This window comes from Corvus kubaryi, unplaced genomic scaffold (genome assembly GCF_017639235.1).
Source record: "Corvus kubaryi isolate FWS band 111438036 unplaced genomic scaffold, C.kubaryi_AGA036_p1.0 37308, whole genome shotgun sequence".
Classification (NCBI taxonomy): Eukaryota; Metazoa; Chordata; class Aves; order Passeriformes; family Corvidae; genus Corvus; species Corvus kubaryi.
Genome location: NW_024581096.1, coordinates 21454713 through 21472061, shown reverse-complemented (window position 1 = coordinate 21472061; position 17349 = coordinate 21454713). Strand labels below are relative to the sequence as shown.

Genomic DNA, 17349 nt, shown 5'->3' with positions numbered 1-17349 from the left:
AGCTTGGTACTATTTTTTTCCCCCTGATCAATAAATACCCATGTTAAACAAATCTCTTGAAATCCAGTTTAACAACAAATGTTTGCAAGAGCACAGGGCTGTGCTGTGAAGCCACAACTTAGGTAGCAGTAGGTATTTTGAAATTTTGTTATGAAACATTCCTGTGGAGATGAAGTCTGGGTCTGACAGTGGGGCTAAATGTAACCTAATGCTCATAAAAATAATCTGTAAATGTATAGTTGGGATCCTAAAAAAGGTTCAAAACCTGCTGACCTCTCTGGAGGCAGATAATCCCAAACTCCTCGAGGCTGGAGAACCTCAATGACGTGAAAGCTCAGGCTTTTCCCTCAAACATCTTTCTAAACATTTGCTCAGCCACTTCTTAGAGCATTTTCTCTGTGGTAGGCACATTTCTGCTAGACACTCTAGTCAGTACACTCATGGGTTAGGTTTGCTTAAGAAAGAGCAAAATCCAACCTGCCCACAAGAAAGAAAGTCCAAAAGGAAGCTCTAAAGTCTCAGATACAAAACTCAGAAGTGAACACCTCAGCTGCCACCCTGGTCCCAACACAGACGAACAGCTTTGTTTCAGGGCAGGTCCCTCAAAACAGAAACCTTGTCATGGTGCATCAACCTTAAAAAAAAGGCTGTCATTTTTGATGTTTCAAAGAAGCAATTTTGCAGAAATTAGAACTTCACTATTACAAAATGGTCAAAAATCAAATATGTAAAATATTCAAAACTGAATTCTGTATATTTTACACAACTTCCCAGAAAGCTTACTGATTGTGTAAGGCAGACACGGGATAACAAAACACATGCAGAAATCTCTCTGCATGGATAATTATCTCACAGAACAATTTAAGAGACCACAGAAAGGTGCAATGCACTGCACAGAGCTTCTTCTTCTTCTCAAAGGGCAATGATGTTGCAATGACATAAACATTTACAGTGTATTACTAACAGAGAAAAATGTATTAATACTGTATTAATTCTCTTTCAAACTTAACTGTCCACACAGAGAGCAGTTATTTTTTTCAGCATTTTCTTACACAATTGGAACATAATTAAATTGAATCCAGTGCAGTTCCTTTTATATAGATACTGTACCAAAATGGGGTGGATTTTGCACTGATTTAAATTCATGAGTTTGTCCAAGACATAAATTCCCCCAAACCAACACAGAAACTTTGCTATTATGGTTATAAAAAAAAGGCTGTGGTGGCTCTGTACTCACACTTTTGGCCCAGGGCAGGGACCAGCCTAATTTGTACAGCTAACTTCTACACAAATTCTAGGTGTTCACACAGCCATTCTCCCAGTTAAAAAGCTTGGAAGCCCTGGACAAGACAAGCTGGGCTTACCTGCCACATGGGACTGATTGAAAATACTACCTTTGAGCCTCAGTTCTCAGGCAAAAACTCCACTCCTCTTGTTTAATTCTATCTGCCTGTTCCCTGGACCTTTTTAGCCAGGCCTGCCAAGGAGAGGATCAGCTGACAAGAGGAATAAACATTACCACAGACTTTGTGAGAGAACATTTGGTGATATGCACAAATGCGCATTTGTATGTTCAAAATAACATATGCTCTAGGACTTAGGACTTTTTTATAAGTACTTAAAAGCAAGCAGCTGTGGTTACACACCCAGTGGCATTCAGACTCAGACACTCCCAACAGCCTGCTGATCACAACCCAGAGCCCTCCGGTCACACAGAGAGGCTTTTCCAACATTTGTCCCCATGGCAACTTTGTAAGATTCAGCCAAAAATCACTAATCTTGAAAAACAATCCACGAATGAAGCCTGCGGTTCTGTGGGTACAGAGCCCTCTCTGACTCCCAGCTGGTTTTGGGTGCCCTGCTCTGTGGCTGTCACACTGCAGGGCTGGGCAAGTGTCACCTCACTAAACGAAGCACCTTCAAGTCAAATTTCAAGTTTTGCCACTTGAAATGCTGCTGAAATGCTGCTCACACAAGGTCACTCCTGGGAACACCTCCCACTGGGCTCCAGCAAACGACTCCCAGACCATGGCTTGAAGTTCCCTGGAAACAGGACTGCTGTCTTCTGCTTTTCTGACTCCAGGCTTGTGCTCCTCTACATGTGAGACGGGAACAGACACACTTAGGTCCATGTGCCTTTAGGAACAGGGGTATCCAGAAAGATCTCAGTGCTATGAGGATCAGCAACTCCTCTCCTGAGCATCCACAGCTGTTACACTACAAATGTTACTTTCCCTTCCTCATGCTCTCCAGCTTGCCTTGTTCCCAATACACGTCCTGTCCAGTTTGAGAACCAACATGATTAAATTCCCCAGTTGCAATTTTAAATTGTTTTTCCTTCTATACTAAATTGTGCTAAAAAAACTGAAGATTTTCGTCCCTCAACTTTTCAGAGTCACATTTGATACCAGTAAAATCCAACATTCCTATTTATGGAGTATCTTTCAAAGCACCAGATGTTTTAAGCACCTTATAGTTCCAGGCTGAAAACACTTCTTAGCTTAAACATAGTAAATAACTTGCCTATAAAGTCAAATACTCCATTTTAAATATTAGCAGCTGGTACAACCAGCATATGTTGACTTTATTATGGATTATTCTCATGTGACACAAATAGCAAGAATTGAAGAGTTTAAAGTAAAAGCTCCAAATTAATCTTTAAATGCTTTAACCAAATATCAAGGCTTTTTCTGCAGAAGTCTAAATAAAATCTTTATCTGTGCTTAGAAGCTCATGAAAATGTATTCAAAATGTACTCTCTGGATCTCTTACCATGGCAGATTGGAAGCTGCTAAAACAAATACAAGATCATCAGATTGGGCCAAGCCATCCATCTGCACCAGTAATTCTGTTTTTATCCGCCGACTTCCTTCATGTTCACCACTACCAAGATTCAGAGAAATATTATTTGCTCAGTGCATTAAAGTAATCATCTTTATTTATACAGCGTCATTCACAGCAACTGAGCCCTTGTCACAGTTTTGCCCCAGTTCAAAGCATGATTAAGCTCCATTAGCTAACATCTAAGCATTAAAATCAAGCTTTCTAATGATTACTTAAATTGACTCTTTTCAGTGCATTAAAGTGAGGAGAATTCATTATCACTGGATCCAAAGAAAATATTTATTTTTATTTTTTTCTTCATGTTAATCTCCATGCAAGACCAATATTTACTGGAAAAGAGCTAAGGCTCCAATTGATTGATTGATTGATCTATAGTAGGGAATTCTTAAAATGTGATAGTTGCCATCAAATAACTTGTACACCTACCTCTTCAGGGTAGCATTTTTCTGTGAGTGAATGTGAAGTGACCACAAGAAGAAAAACCTACTACTGAATTCAACATTTTGCAAAATGTTCTATCAAAAGAAAACAGAAAAATATGCCATACTGATACGAGTTTAGAAATGGAGCAGAGATGACACAGAAAGGATCCTTCTTCAAGAAAGGAGAACTTAAGCAAAGTGCTAAGAATTCTGGCCCTGATACAGGTAATCTGTTTTGCAGAAAACCAGCTGGAACTCTTGGTTCCAGATGTGAAGCTCTTGGACAGTCCTGGATCAAACCCAGGAAAAACATCAGGACCTTAGATGGTAAGGGCTGAATTTCAGGTTTAATGACTTATTTCTGCAAAGGCATTCAAACATCAATGCCAAGTCAGTATTTAATAAGTACATGTAAAAATAAGTACAACATCTAGGATAAAAACCCTTATTAGAATATATAACCCAGTGATGTTAATGAGAGCTTTTAAAAGTACATATGAAGGAGAAATTTGGCACATTATTTGCATCTATTGAGTGAGAATGACTACAAGTAGTATCTTTACAATAGGGCATATTCTATTTATAAGCAGCAGGCGTGTAATATAAACATACAATACAATATAAATAAAGTGATCATGTAATTCATTGCATGTAAAATCCACTGTAATGGGTTCCTAATGGTTATAACAGTATTTTTATATTTCTCCTGCTTCTTTCCCATTCCAAATCTTCTAAACGTGTTTTTAACTAAAAACTGTCTACATCTTGGATGAAAGTAACAACATCCTCCCACTCCTGCAATGGGAAGTCCTGACAATGCCACCAAAATCTGTCACCAATGAAAATGCCAGTCCACTGTGTACACTCCCTATTACTTTGCTATGCCTATGTTCAAAGTGTCACAAAATAAGCTGCTTCTAACTTACCTCTAACAGTTCACCTGTTGTTTCCCCACCACCACTGCCTTTATTTCCACTTCAAATCCCTTTAAAGCACAGCACAACTGGTTGTAAACTCCTGCCCCTCCCTCCTTCTTGTTGCCCCTTGCTAATCCTCACACAACCTGTCTGGCTGCTGTGACTGACACAACCACTACACCTCTCTCTTTTAATCCCCAAAGTGGTCCCACCAGTTACCCAGGAGCAGTGCCTCTTTGACTCATAACTGACTCCAGCTCATCCAAGAAAATTGTGGAAGGAGCATGGTACCGGGCGAGCTCAAACAACACCTGTTCGGAGAGAAGAATAAATGTGAAAGAGAAACTAACACAAGAAGACACCAAAGGCATGGAAGATAAATTAACAGCACCCACATCCCAAAGGATATCTGCTAGCAAAAGGCTCTGAGTAGGCTGAGGGTCCCTGAGTCCTCTCAGATTCTGAGAGGTTTGTAAAGGAGATATAAAGAACACAGCCTTGTAATCCTGTCTTTATGTGTAAATCTTTCTGTCTAAATCCTATCAGAGTCCTCTGAAAATAATGGGATAGAAGAAAATGATCCAACAGAGGATTCAGGGAACTCCTAAATTGTTATTGAGACTAAACATGTGCCTTTTGTTGTTGCTCCATTTGTACGTTTTTTTAAAATAAGGATTTGAGGAAAAAAAATTGCAGGTCAGCTGAAGCACAATGAAAGAAAAAGGACTGATTCTTTTGATAAGAATCAAACACTCATTTTTTTTCCTGAACAAAACAAATATAAATTGCTTGAACAATCAAGATTTTAAAAAATGGACTATTAAGCTGAAACAAAAAATGTGGATCTGCTCTTTGGAGAACAAAGTTTCATCTAATTTTCTGTAGACATGGAGAGGCCTGTGTTAGGAGTAAGAACACACTGTCAGTTCTTCTTCAGTAAAATGCTTTTTTGGCTTTTTAGGTAAGTATCACTAACAATATATATTAGTCCAGCACTTTTAAATCTGAATACTTAAAAAAATAAAATATTAAAAGATACGTATTATTTTCTTCACTGTAAGCATGAAACACAGGGTTTAAATTATGTGCCCAGAGTAACAAGTAGACCATGACCAGTATACAATTTTACTAAAAATATAATATATAACATATAATATATAAAATATATAAAATCACACAAATACAGTGTAGAACTGAGGAAAACAGGATGAGTGGATATGCCCCCAAATGACCACAAACCCCATATATCCTTCCCCCAACTTCAGAAAACTCCATTGCCAGCCTCATGTGATTTTAGGACATAAATTCACACAATACTTTTCTCAGAGCTCTCCCAATCCACAATCTTACTTCATTTTTTGATTCTGCCATTAGTTTAATTAAGGGTAAAATGCCACAATTTCAATATCAACGTAAATGCTGTGGCATGTTCAAAAACCATTTGGATGATGGTGGCAGAAACCAGACTGTCCCCACATACTCCTGCCAGAAAAGAAAATTCCAGGAAGCTAGTCAGGACAGATGTCAAGAGGATCAGTAAAAGAGGGAGGCAATGTCAGAAGAAAAATATGCTATTTTAAAGGACAAAGGAGGCAGGACTAGTGAGTGTGCTGTAGCCATTGCCTACATTTCAAGAGAGAATAATAATGCCTGGAATGCCATTTGCAGAGAACAGTTTGCTGTGGTTGTTTCCAAGAGCTCTGCATTTACTTTAAGTGCAGCTCAAGAGATGAGGGTAAGGCAGGCTAAGGGCTTGTGGATTTCCACTGAGCTGGTAGATATTATATAGAGATTCAGATGGGTAAGGATGCTACACCTGAACCCCTGAATATTTTTGTACCACAGCTGAGCCATGCACACTTCTCACTAGGGTATATACAAAAATGGATTTACCCATTTACCACCAAACTACCTTCCTTGAAACAACATTACATCTGTGTTTGACTGGAAGATCTCTGTGACTGGGAGTTCTTTGCCCATTTAGTGCCATGAAGAACAATAGAGAATTTGGGAATCCAAATAATATTTTGCAGGGCGCCTACGAGCCAACCCCTGCAAAATGGATGTGAAGTGCTCTGAATGGGTCACTAAGCACACAGATTTGGAACTCTGACTGTCTGACTCCTAATCAGGCACTCAAAGATCTCTGCTGCCTTCAGAACATCTGCTCCATCTTACATTACAGAACTGAAGTCCCACAGCAAGAATCCATTATGAGACTTCTGCAGAAGTGATGTTATTCCTGCTTTCAGAACTAGTATAAAAAAAGTCATGTTCTGTCTAAATCAGGAAAGATTATGAGTATCATAGGAACACTTGTTTCCAGTTCTGTGCTGAACCCCAGTTCTTTAAGTGGGAACATGATGTTAAAATATAATGAACAAGAGAATAATTCTTACCCGGACAAGTTTTTCTGAGTCACCCCTCCATTTGCTGACAATGGTGGATGCCGATATGTTGAAAAAGGTTGTATTGCATTCTGTGGCAACAGCCTTAGCAAGCAGAGTTTTTCCAGTACCTACAAACAACAGTGTTTGAGAAATTCACTCTCCAAAGGAATGCAACGCAAACATTTGAATAAATTCCCCTCATTCTGCTACCAGTTGGGAAAAAACAGTAAAAACCACATAGAATGGTTTGGATTGAAAGGGACCTTTAAATGGCATTGAGTCCAATACCCTGCCATGGGCAGGGACACCTTCCACCATCCCACATTGCTCAGAACCCTGTCCAACCTGGCCTGGGACACTCCTAGAGATCCAGGGGTAGCCACAGCTTCTCTGGGCACCCTGTGCCAGGGCCTCCCCACCCTCACAGACAGCAATTCCTTCCCAATATCCCATCCAGCCCTGCCCTCTGGCACTGGGAAGCCATTCCCTGTGTCCTGTCCCTCCATGCCTTGTCCCCAGTCCCTCTGCAGCTCTCCTGGAGCCCCTTTAGGCCCTGCCAGGGGCTCTGAGCTCTCCCTGGAGCCTTCTCTTGTGCAGCTGAACACCCCCAGCTGTCCCAGGCTGGCTGCAGAGCAGAGGGGCTCCAGCCCTCGGAATATATTGTGGCCCTTTCAGGATTGTCTGGAGAAACTCAGGTAATACAGAACTGCAAATTGCATTCTCCAAATCCTGAAGTAGTGCATGCTGAAGTGGTCAGATGCCTTCTGTGGCAGGAACATCTAAACATTCAAAGGAACAAAAGGAATACTGCAGAGACAGGCTTTGCAACTTGACTCGGGTGGTTCTTGTGCCCTCTGTCCCCTTCCAGCCACACCTCTGTGTCAAAGTGGGGCAGAAGGAGCAGGGAAGCTGCACTGACAAGGAAAACACCCAGCTGACAGAAGGCAAAGCTTCCATCCCATTCCCAAAACAGCCCCTAAAAGCAGAAGAAAGGAAGGACATTTTTCACTAAGGAGGTAAGTCCATGGCAGATTTATTGACGTATCATAGGATTAGGTTCATGCCAAACTTGATTAAAATGGTCCAAGCTGAGTGAAAACAAAGGTCTGAGTTTTCACTCCCCTGAATTGTTAGTGGAAGTACTGTGTCTGGAAGATTTGAGTATAAAAATAACCAAAGCTCAGGACAAGAGCCAGGTTTGAGTGTCAGAGATGGACATAACCATCCAACAGTCTCTCCTTTTAATTTATGTACAGAACACGTACTTTTTTTTCAATCTCATCTAATTAACAGCAATGATTTATCCGTGGGACAAAACAAGAAGCAGTGACAAACACAAAGATGTGGTAAAAAGCCCTCCATACCTGGTGGTCCATACAGCAATAAACCTTTCCAAGGGGACAGAATGCCAGTAAACAGCTCTGGATACTGTAGAAACAGAAAAGTAATTCAGGGATTAAAAATGTATCATCTAAAACAAACTGCAAGGATTGTACCTTCACTGCTCCTACCACATTCAAGAAACATAAGAAATTTGAAGAGAGACATAAAACTGCACCAAAACAATGTGACATGTACAATCTGAGTACTGAGATAAAACACTATTTAACATTTGAAATCTGTTTCCAGTGGTTTTTCTTTTTTTTTTTTTTTATCAAATGAAATTGATGTGATATTCTCTTCTGTAAGTCATTTTTCATGGAATTAATGTAGGCCAAATCCAGCACTCCTTACAATGCCAAAGGTGCCAAAGAATTGTACCTAACTCTTACAATTTTAATAGTGAAAGGTAATTTTCCTATAGGAGAATGCCTGTGCTGCTCTAGATGGAACAGGAGTAGTTCTGACAGGAAACAGGAACACCAACAGTTCTAACATGAATGGCCTACAAAAGCACAGAAATAGTGAGAACTCTAAAACACCACTCTAATTACAAGGAAACAAGCTAGCAAGCCCAGCACTGGGTTTCTCAAACCTGTTTAGCACCTTACCTTTATGGGGTAAACAACTGCTTCCTTGACCAGCCTTTTAGCTGCATCCAATCCTATAATATCATCCCACTTCACGTTCAGCTTATGGAGATAAATGTCCTGCAACACACATCACATCTTGTTAGCAAAACTCCTTCTGCACTAGGATAATGAACTCTGGCAAAGTAAAAGGATCGACTCAGCGATAAAATAAGAGTGCTGTTAAGTGATACAGGCTGTATAATTTAACCCTAGGTACCAGGGATCTCCCAGGAGGGAGGCATACACAGCAATCATTTCCCCTCCACTTCCCCTCCAGGCCCCAGTTTCCCTGATGTATTCCTGCCAAATGTACATGCTGAGCTCAGCATATAAAAATGTATGATAACATAAATGTGTATCTTCCTCAGATCTGTTTCCTGTGAGTTCGATTTAGTAACCAACAAACATATCAAGAGCGATCGTGATATGAAGGTTTGCCAACCCTAATATTTTGTATCTATTGCTGCAAGTACTGGATGTTTAAAAAAAGAAGTAAAAGGAATAATAGGGATGTGTTGGTTCAAGTTTACACCCATCCATGGACTTCAACAATTCAAATTACATCTTAGTCTTTGAGTTGAAACACCTTTTGACATTCACTCTTCAGTGAATTTCTCTCTTCTCTTTTTTAAACATGTTTATTCTGTAGTCACAAGTTCCACAGCTCACTCATGTGCAACATGAAAATACTTTGGTTTTTTTTAAACTTGATGCTCAGTAACTTTATGGTTGCACCTACCACTTATTACCTATTATAATGTTATGACCTATTACTTATATTATTACTCGTGTTGTAAGCAACAGTGAAAAATTGCTATTTACTGCACACTAAGCAAGATTTTACATGCTGCAAGAAAAGCTGTGAGAAACTGCAACAGGAAGAAATTTTTCTCCTAAGCATCTATCAAACAATAGACGGTAATTAGTCTATGCCCTGAAGCACTCAATAAATTAATTTCATTTAATTCATCAAACTTTCCAAATCTTCTATGAATCTTTCCATTTGCCTTCATAATATTTTGTGGCTCTGTGTTCCAGGGGCTAATTGTTCTGCAAAACATATCATATCCTCAGTACAAATAATTGGGATAAATTCTGCTCTCCAACAAAAATAGTGCATACAGACGGAAGAAAAATTACGTGGTTGTATCCAAGGGGAAAAGATGATTTAATACAATTAGAAAAAATTATTTATATAGAGTAGATTACACTTTCCCTTTCTATTAACAGTGAATTAAGATGAACCAGACTTCTGCTATTAAGTAGAGACTTCCATAGTTGTTTCCAAATTAAATTAGATTGTGTTATGAAATAGATATCACATGCTATTTATTTTTATTGATTTATACAGTGTTGATTACCATAGCAACTAGGAACATACCATAATGGAGCACAATTCAAAAAACATACCATAACAAAGGGAAAGCAATTTTTTATTGCTTTTTTTGTTAGTGTAGCAGCAAGAACAGCATTATTTTAAAGGTCTACCATAAATTAAAGACCAGACAGGAACTGAAACAGATGAGAATTTTCTTACTTTAAGGCTGGAAATTTCCTAAGACATTTCTTAAGTTCTACTAAACAACAAATGCAAGACTTGCAGACCAAGAATTTGGGCCATACACAGCTATAAAAATCTGTACGCGAAAATCTTCCAGGCTTTTTAGAAAGATGATTAGAGCAGGTTTACCCAAGCTGATACCACTTGTGATGTTTATATGCAGAAAGTCACAACATTACCAACACATTCATGGTGCCATGAATCCTTTGAGATGAGTGACTCATCCACAGGTGGTGGATGCTAAGTATCTACCTGTGCTGTACCCACAGATCCCCAGCAGCCCAGAGCCTCTTTGTTAGACTGCACCTCAGCCCAGGAGTGAAACGAAATGCTGCTGACAATGCTGTGGTTCCCTCCAGGGGTCAAGCTGTACATCCTGGAAGAATCCCCAAGCCTGCCCTGGGATATGGTCTATCATTGATGCTGCTCCAGCAGTGCTGGTATGTGGGCACTGCTTGCAGAGCCTACAATTGCAGCATCTCTCAACTGCACCACGTGAGAATGCACAGGGAGTGCAAATCGTGCAGGCAGCACAAAGCAAGGCACAGGACAAGTATTAGGCCAGTGGCCCCTGGGCTGTCCCAGCCAGGGTGTGGCCACAGCCCCAGGGCAGGGCCCGTCCCCTGTGCTGGCACTGCTGAGGCACCTCCAGTGCTGGGGACAGCTCTGGGCCCCTCAGGACAAGAGAGACATGGAGGGGCTGGAGCGTGTCCAGGGAAGGGAACGGAGCTGGGAAGGGGCTGGAGCCCCAGGAGCGGCTGAGGGAGCTGGGAAAGGGGCTCAGGCTGGAGCAAAGGAGGCTCAGGGGGGACCTTGTGGCTCTGCACAAGTCCCTGACAGGAGGGGGCAGCCGGGGGGGTCGGGCTCTGCTCGCAGGGAACAGGGACAGGAGGAGAGGGAATGGCCTCAGGCTGGGCCAGGGGAAGTTTAGGTTGGATATTAAGGAAAATTTCTTCCCTCAAGGAGCTGTCCAGCCCTGTCCCAGCTGCCCAGGGCAGTATTGGAGTCCCCATCCCTGAAGGGGTTTAAAAGCTGTGTGGATGTGGCACCTGGGGACATGGGTCAGTGGTGGCCTTGGCAGTGCTGGGGGAATGGTTTGACCTGATGACCTTAGGTGGCTTTTCCAACCTAAATGATTCTCTGATTCTAAACCAAGCTGGAATATCAGGGTTTAATAATAATTTTGGTAGATGCCATCTAGTAGATACATTCAGAATCCAGATACTGCTGTGATACTGGCACACCATCCACACTGACTACAGCCCTAGGCCTTGAATGGAAACTTCAACCAAAGGGTGGAATCAAGGTTTCTCCCACCATCTGATCACAGCTAGATAAAACATTAGATAATAGTTGGTATTAGCTAATGTATTTAAATCTCTCTTTTAAGTGAAGTATTGTACATTTTTTGTAGCACTAAGAGCAAAGAGGAAAGCCATGACAGTCTCCCCAGCATGATTAAATTACCTGTTCCCCATTAGAAAGGAATGGCCTTAATTATTTCCTCCCATTGTGTATCAGAAAGAAACATCACTACATGTAAAGAAATTACTTGTTGGGGAGCTATGTGGAGAAAAAAATAACTTGCACATTCAGGAATAAGCACTATCAGTGACAGCAGAAAGAAACAAATAGCATTCCCAGTTGATAAAGATAATCAACATCTCTCTACAAATGACGTGGAGATCTGCTCTTACTTTGCTTACAACCATTGCAAGTTCCCTCATCTCACCAGTCATGCCAATAAAAGCACTAAGTGGTTTCAATAATCGTTCCTGAAAGAGAAAAACATAAGTTTTTGTCAGACTGCAAGGATTTTTAGAAAACTATTAAATATTTTTTAAAAAACTGATACATCATAGTAATATCAACTTTTAAAGCTGCAGAAATATGGGTAATAATAAAAATTTTGAAGTAAACAATATTTGCAGTAAGTCATCTTTTCCTCTGACAGAATCTAACTTGAATCAACATTAAAATGAGCAGCTTTCTTATTGCACTTATAGTCCTAAATATGCCCTACATACATTAAGAGCAGGGAAAAATGTAACTGTAGGTCACAGATTTGTGACATTTTCTTTTTGGATAGTTTCTTCCAGTGTAGCAGCTGCCAGGCAGACGAGCACCATGTACACTGGATGCACTCTCTGAGAAGTTCTGGCTTGTGTCTGGAGCATTAACACAGAATTTATCTCAACCATCTAAACTCTGGTGTTGTCTCAGCTGAGGCGAATGCTAGAGACATACTGATTTGAAAGGAACCAGAATTTCACCCCCAGAAGTTCTGCAGGTGTCTGCAATTATTTTTATTTTTTTTTTCATCATAAGGTATCCTTTTTATTTGTTGCCTGCTTTCACAATCAGAGTAAACAACTGTCATCAAATTAGACCACTATCAAGTGTGACTGTCCCTTCAAGGAGGAAATACACCTCTCAGAAATATAAGCCCTTTTTTAGCACTTGGGAACAAAACCAACATTGTTGTAGTATTTTATTTTGTTCCTGGCTATGCAAAACTCAAGTTCATACTGATTGGATGGAAATATGAACAGAAAACTTACTGATGGGTCTGGATCATAATTAAGGCTGTTCAAGGGAATTCCATCTGGTGACACTCTGACAGCATCCTGAATCATCTTGTGGAAGTCAATTATTTGGCCCTAAAGGAGAAAAAAATGCTACAGTAGACTTTACCACAATGGTACCACTACTCTTAAAAATACACTGGACTAAATTTTGCTTTCAATTACAGCAGTGGGATTCCTTACTGCATATTCAGTCCTAATTGTGGCAAAAATTGACACAAAACCCATGGTAGCAATGGGGACAGAACACACAACTCAGTCAATTCAACAATTTAACTGTAGAGCCTTTCATCACCTCATTCAGGAATTCAAAATTTATCTTCAACCATAGTTATTTACCACCGGGTTTTTAAAAAAGAAATATTCCTCCCTGAGTATGTTTTAAATAGTATTTCATGCAAAAAGTGCCTCATATGCAAAGAATTATTACCCAAATTATAAAACTGACCCTTCAGCTGACTATACAGAAACATTTTATATAAAAACAGACAGAAAACCCTACCATTTGATATTTTTGAAAACCTTTGTGGGTTTTTTCCTACATTCATATTTCTCTGATAAACCACACACCAGGTTTCCACCAACCTTTCTTGGGTGAGAGCTGTCCACTCCAGTTTTGCGGATTCCTGAGATGCTTAAACCAAAGTCAGATTGATCTAGAGTATCTGCACCATCACTATTCTAAAGAAAAATGCATTTTAAAACAGATGTGTTGCTAAGTAGATGAATTGAAGATAATACATTATAGGTGTCATCCCATCTCTTCATATAGGCCTAGATGAAGTTCCAAGAGTAATACCGATCATTCAAACACCACTGTACATTTAGTTAGACTTCACCTGACTGGTGACAGCAGTGAAAGCCACGGCTCTGGAGCTCAGCAGAGAAGTTATTCCATGTACAGAGCAGAAAACTGCATTTTACATAAGAAGCAATACTTATGAACAGTGGAAATGACAGGCCAAGTACAAGGCACAGCATGTCAACTCAGAAATGAGGAGCTATTTTAGGATTATGTATTCACTTCACAGCAGTTACTGCTGTAAAATCCAAAAGGTAATGTTTTGGGGTATTTTTAGGGGTAACAACAGGTCAGAGATGAGTTCCTCTTGGTGCAGAATTATAGCCAAGCCCATAAAAAAAATCTGCAGTAGACCCAGTGCTTGCCCACCAACCAACCTGCTGTTCCTGCTTCACCCTCTGTAAAGGGATGATAATAAAGTAGATTTCACAGCAATCTTACCAAAATGAGACTCTCAGACACGAGCATTACAGAGCCAAATCACTCCCCCAGTCTCAAACAACTTATGCACTGTGAAGATGCTTACAACTGATACCAGGCTTTCTTCTTTACTTCTTTGTTTGGCTTTCTGGCACTAAAGGATGAATATATTGGTATTAATGGAAAAACCCTGATTGCTTTCAGTGTACGTTGAATTATATACCTCCTTTCCCTCTAATTTTTGCCTGTGACTGCCCCCCAACTCACAGCCAGAAATTCTCTTGAAGTCTTGCACCCTTAAATGACATAATCAGTAAAACCCATTAGTTGCACAAATATTAATCGTGTAACTCCCATCCTCTTGCTGCCTATAGACTCCCCAGATAAAATCACATTAATTTCAGCTGTACTGCTGCCAAGATAAAACTTGTTTAAACCTGTCTGGGGCTCCCTTTGGTGGAGGATTTAGGTTCTGTTGTACTCCCAGGTGAAGTTTTTGACACTGCTCGTTGCACTGTCTGTTGTTTGACCCTTGGTACATTCTGAGAAGAACTTGCTGTCCTAGAATTAAGAAAAACAATGCAAGACTTCCAGAATTTCTCCTTTTTCTTCAAAATACCAAAAGATTAAAAACCAGAGCTGTCAAATAAAGCACTTCTGGGCTAACTTTGCTTCCACTGAAGTTATGGCATTAATTTCAATCACAGCAGAGTTCAATGCTTGCTTTTTTCAAACACGCCCCACCGCTTTATCCACACTGCAGAAGCTCTGTAAATTGTCTGCTTCTCCATTTGAGAAATGAGTCTCTAGTTTCCTCTAACACATACAGAAGAAATGCTCCACACAGTCAGAAGCATGGCTCTAGACTTTGCTACTCCCCTGGTATTACAACATTATTTTAACCATTGTGCATATTGCTTTTACTGGGAAAATTTTTTGCCCATAAAAATAGCCCACACATTTCTCTTACCTCTTTGCTCTTCCCCCACTTCTCAGCTGTTGTTTATTTTCTGCTGTGGCAAAATTAATATTAAAATGGAAAATAATTAAGGATATAAAAAAGGGCAATTTGAACCTTTTTTTTCCCCTTTAAAAATATTTTTAAGCACACATTAATGACCTTGGAAATAATAACACATAAACGGGAACAGTGTGAGTAAAAGCACTGCAAGCTTGCAAAAAACTTATTGAAAACAAACTGGTGTTGGTGAGAGTAGTTTTGCTTTAAGCATGTTACATTTTAGCTCATTCAGTCTTTGGTTTCTCTGCTTACATTTTAAAACCAGTATCATGTTCATGGTAAAATGGATGCTACCCAAAATTAGATTAAGTACAATAATTTAATATATCACACAGAATGCTTATTTAATGCTAATAATTTTTTTCATTGCTGAATTGGGAAATATGAATTTGCCTTGCTCCTCTGAAGAGGAATCATGTTCAACATAACAAGACAGAATAAATGCCACATTGCAATGCTGGTTGTCAAACTATATTATCTTTTGCATTTATACAATTTGAAACAATTTCTGTCAAAATATAGCTTTTTTTCACAAAATGTCAAACTCTCAAAGCCCAGATGTGAACTCATAAAGCCAAGGGTTTGTATGCTACCAGCATGCCCCTGGTTGTTCCAAAACACGTCCCCTTTCAGTGTTCTCTGTAAAATGCTCTTCCACTCATGATTCTCACACACTTGCCTAAAATAATCCTTCCCAAACAGCTCTTTCCCTGAAGGAGCTTGGGAGCATGCTGTCTTTAGGGGCAGCAGAGCTCATGGAGAAGCCTGTAATATTATGGGTGTATCTACAATGCTTCCAACTGGAATTCAGCATGGAAACGACCAGCTTGTTTCTGTAGGACTTGCCAAGAGTGTTGCAAAGAATTCAGTAGGAAGGAGCACCACACCAAGGATTTTGTTTAGATATATGAGTCTGGCCATGCACACAATTTAGGGCAAACTTCACGCAGGAGAAGAAGAGGCTTGTGCTTCAGGGAAAAAGGATGATGCCTCCCTGCCAGCATGGTCACAAATCTGAGCTTAGGTAATAGCAGAGTACTCCATGCCTGAGAAGCTTTACTGCCGAAAAAAAGAATAATGAGAGCTTTCAAGTGTCCAAGAGTGACTTTTTGGTTTTTTTTTTTCACTCAGGTCATGGATTCAGTCTTGACTACAGCTCAGTTTGACTATGATGTGAAAAAATTCTTTGTAATACATTTTCATTCTTGATTCATAACAAGTCCTTTTTGTTTTGTCCTGCAGGGCTGTTCTTCCTCTTTGTGTTAACACCAATCCATATGTTGTAGATGTACATGCCCTTTTTCATGCAAATAATCACTAAACCCTGTAAGTTGGAAGACACCTCTAAGACCATCGAGTCCGATCACTCCCCTAGGCCTGAAATGGCCACCACTGACCCACATCTCTGAGTGCCACATCCAAATATTTTTTGAACACTTTCAGGGATGTTCCTCCACCACTTCCTTGGGCAGCCTGTGCCAGGGTTTGACAACCCTTTCCATGAAGAAATTTTTCCTAATGTCTAATCCAAACCTATATCCTTCAAGCTCTTAATCAGTTATTCTCACATAGTTGTTCTTATGGCTTCTCCAAGTTACATTTTGTGCTCAAGTGCAAACCCCTTCAGGCTCTCAGGGTCATAACAGTATGTTCATATTCTGATTTGCTTTATTCTGTATCATTCACTTACTATTCTCTCCCCATGAGAGGAAAGTGGATAAATATATTTTTGCCATAATGCTTTGTGCTTAGCTGACATTTTCCAATACCAATGTAGCTTTTAAAAGACAGAAAAATGCCACCTTCTAGTTTCCTTTATATAAAGAAAGAAGGAAAAGCAGAAGGTCTCAAAGCCACATCTCTCAGTTCTGGTGCCTTATGTGCTAGAACTACAGATCTGTAATTATAAGAGCTGGAACATTAAATGCTGATATACATGACAAGGGCTGTAAGCACAGCAGGGAAATACATGCTTTAGACTTTGGAAACCAAAGCTTTCTTTTTGGAACAGAGCCACATACCGGTGTCCAGGACCTTTTTGGTAATTTTAGGATACTTTTGAAATTTTACAAAATAGTAGCTTTCATATTCCATCAAAATTGTCTCAAGATCAATGTTGTCACAAACTTCAAAGCCACGTAAATCCAATTTTGTCTCTTGCTCCAGGGCATTTGCAGCATCAACATATCTGGTAATTAAAAAAAACCAAAACAAACAAAGATAAAAAACTCTGATTTCGGAGCAAAGAAGCAAACAATAGCACTAGTAAGTTTATGGTATCTTTAACCTGTCCACAATCCTATTTTTATAAAAGTATAAACTCTATTTTAAAAAAAACTTTGCTGGTTTTTTTTTAAAAAAAACTTTGCTGGCTG

General features: G+C 39.8%; 1 protein-coding gene across 16 annotated transcripts in view; it reads right to left on the bottom strand.

The window, feature by feature from the left end:
- Nucleotides 1-17349, bottom strand: part of KATNAL2 (katanin catalytic subunit A1 like 2) — a 28939-nt gene that overhangs the window by 4732 nt on the left and 6858 nt on the right. For 5 of the 16 annotated variants that reach the window (XM_042028810.1, XM_042028808.1, XM_042028807.1 and 2 more), the window contains 12 exons: nt 16996-17162; nt 14924-14966; nt 14391-14514; nt 14060-14107; nt 13317-13412; nt 12708-12806; nt 11844-11921; nt 8565-8663; nt 7938-8001; nt 6583-6701; nt 4403-4494; nt 2773-2883 (listed from right to left, as the gene is read on the bottom strand). In XM_042028810.1, coding sequence (XP_041884744.1) covers nt 2773-2883; nt 4403-4494; nt 6583-6701; nt 7938-8001; nt 8565-8663; nt 11844-11921; nt 12708-12806; nt 13317-13412; nt 14060-14107; nt 14391-14514; nt 14924-14966; nt 16996-17162 — 1140 coding nt within the window. The remainder of the gene's footprint in view (nt 1-2772; nt 2884-4402; nt 4495-6582; nt 6702-7937; nt 8002-8564; nt 8664-11843; nt 11922-12707; nt 12807-13316; nt 13413-14059; nt 14108-14390; nt 14515-14923; nt 14967-16995; nt 17163-17349) is intronic. The other 11 variants (XM_042028809.1, XM_042028813.1, XM_042028812.1 and 8 more) reach the window with 8 other exon arrangements.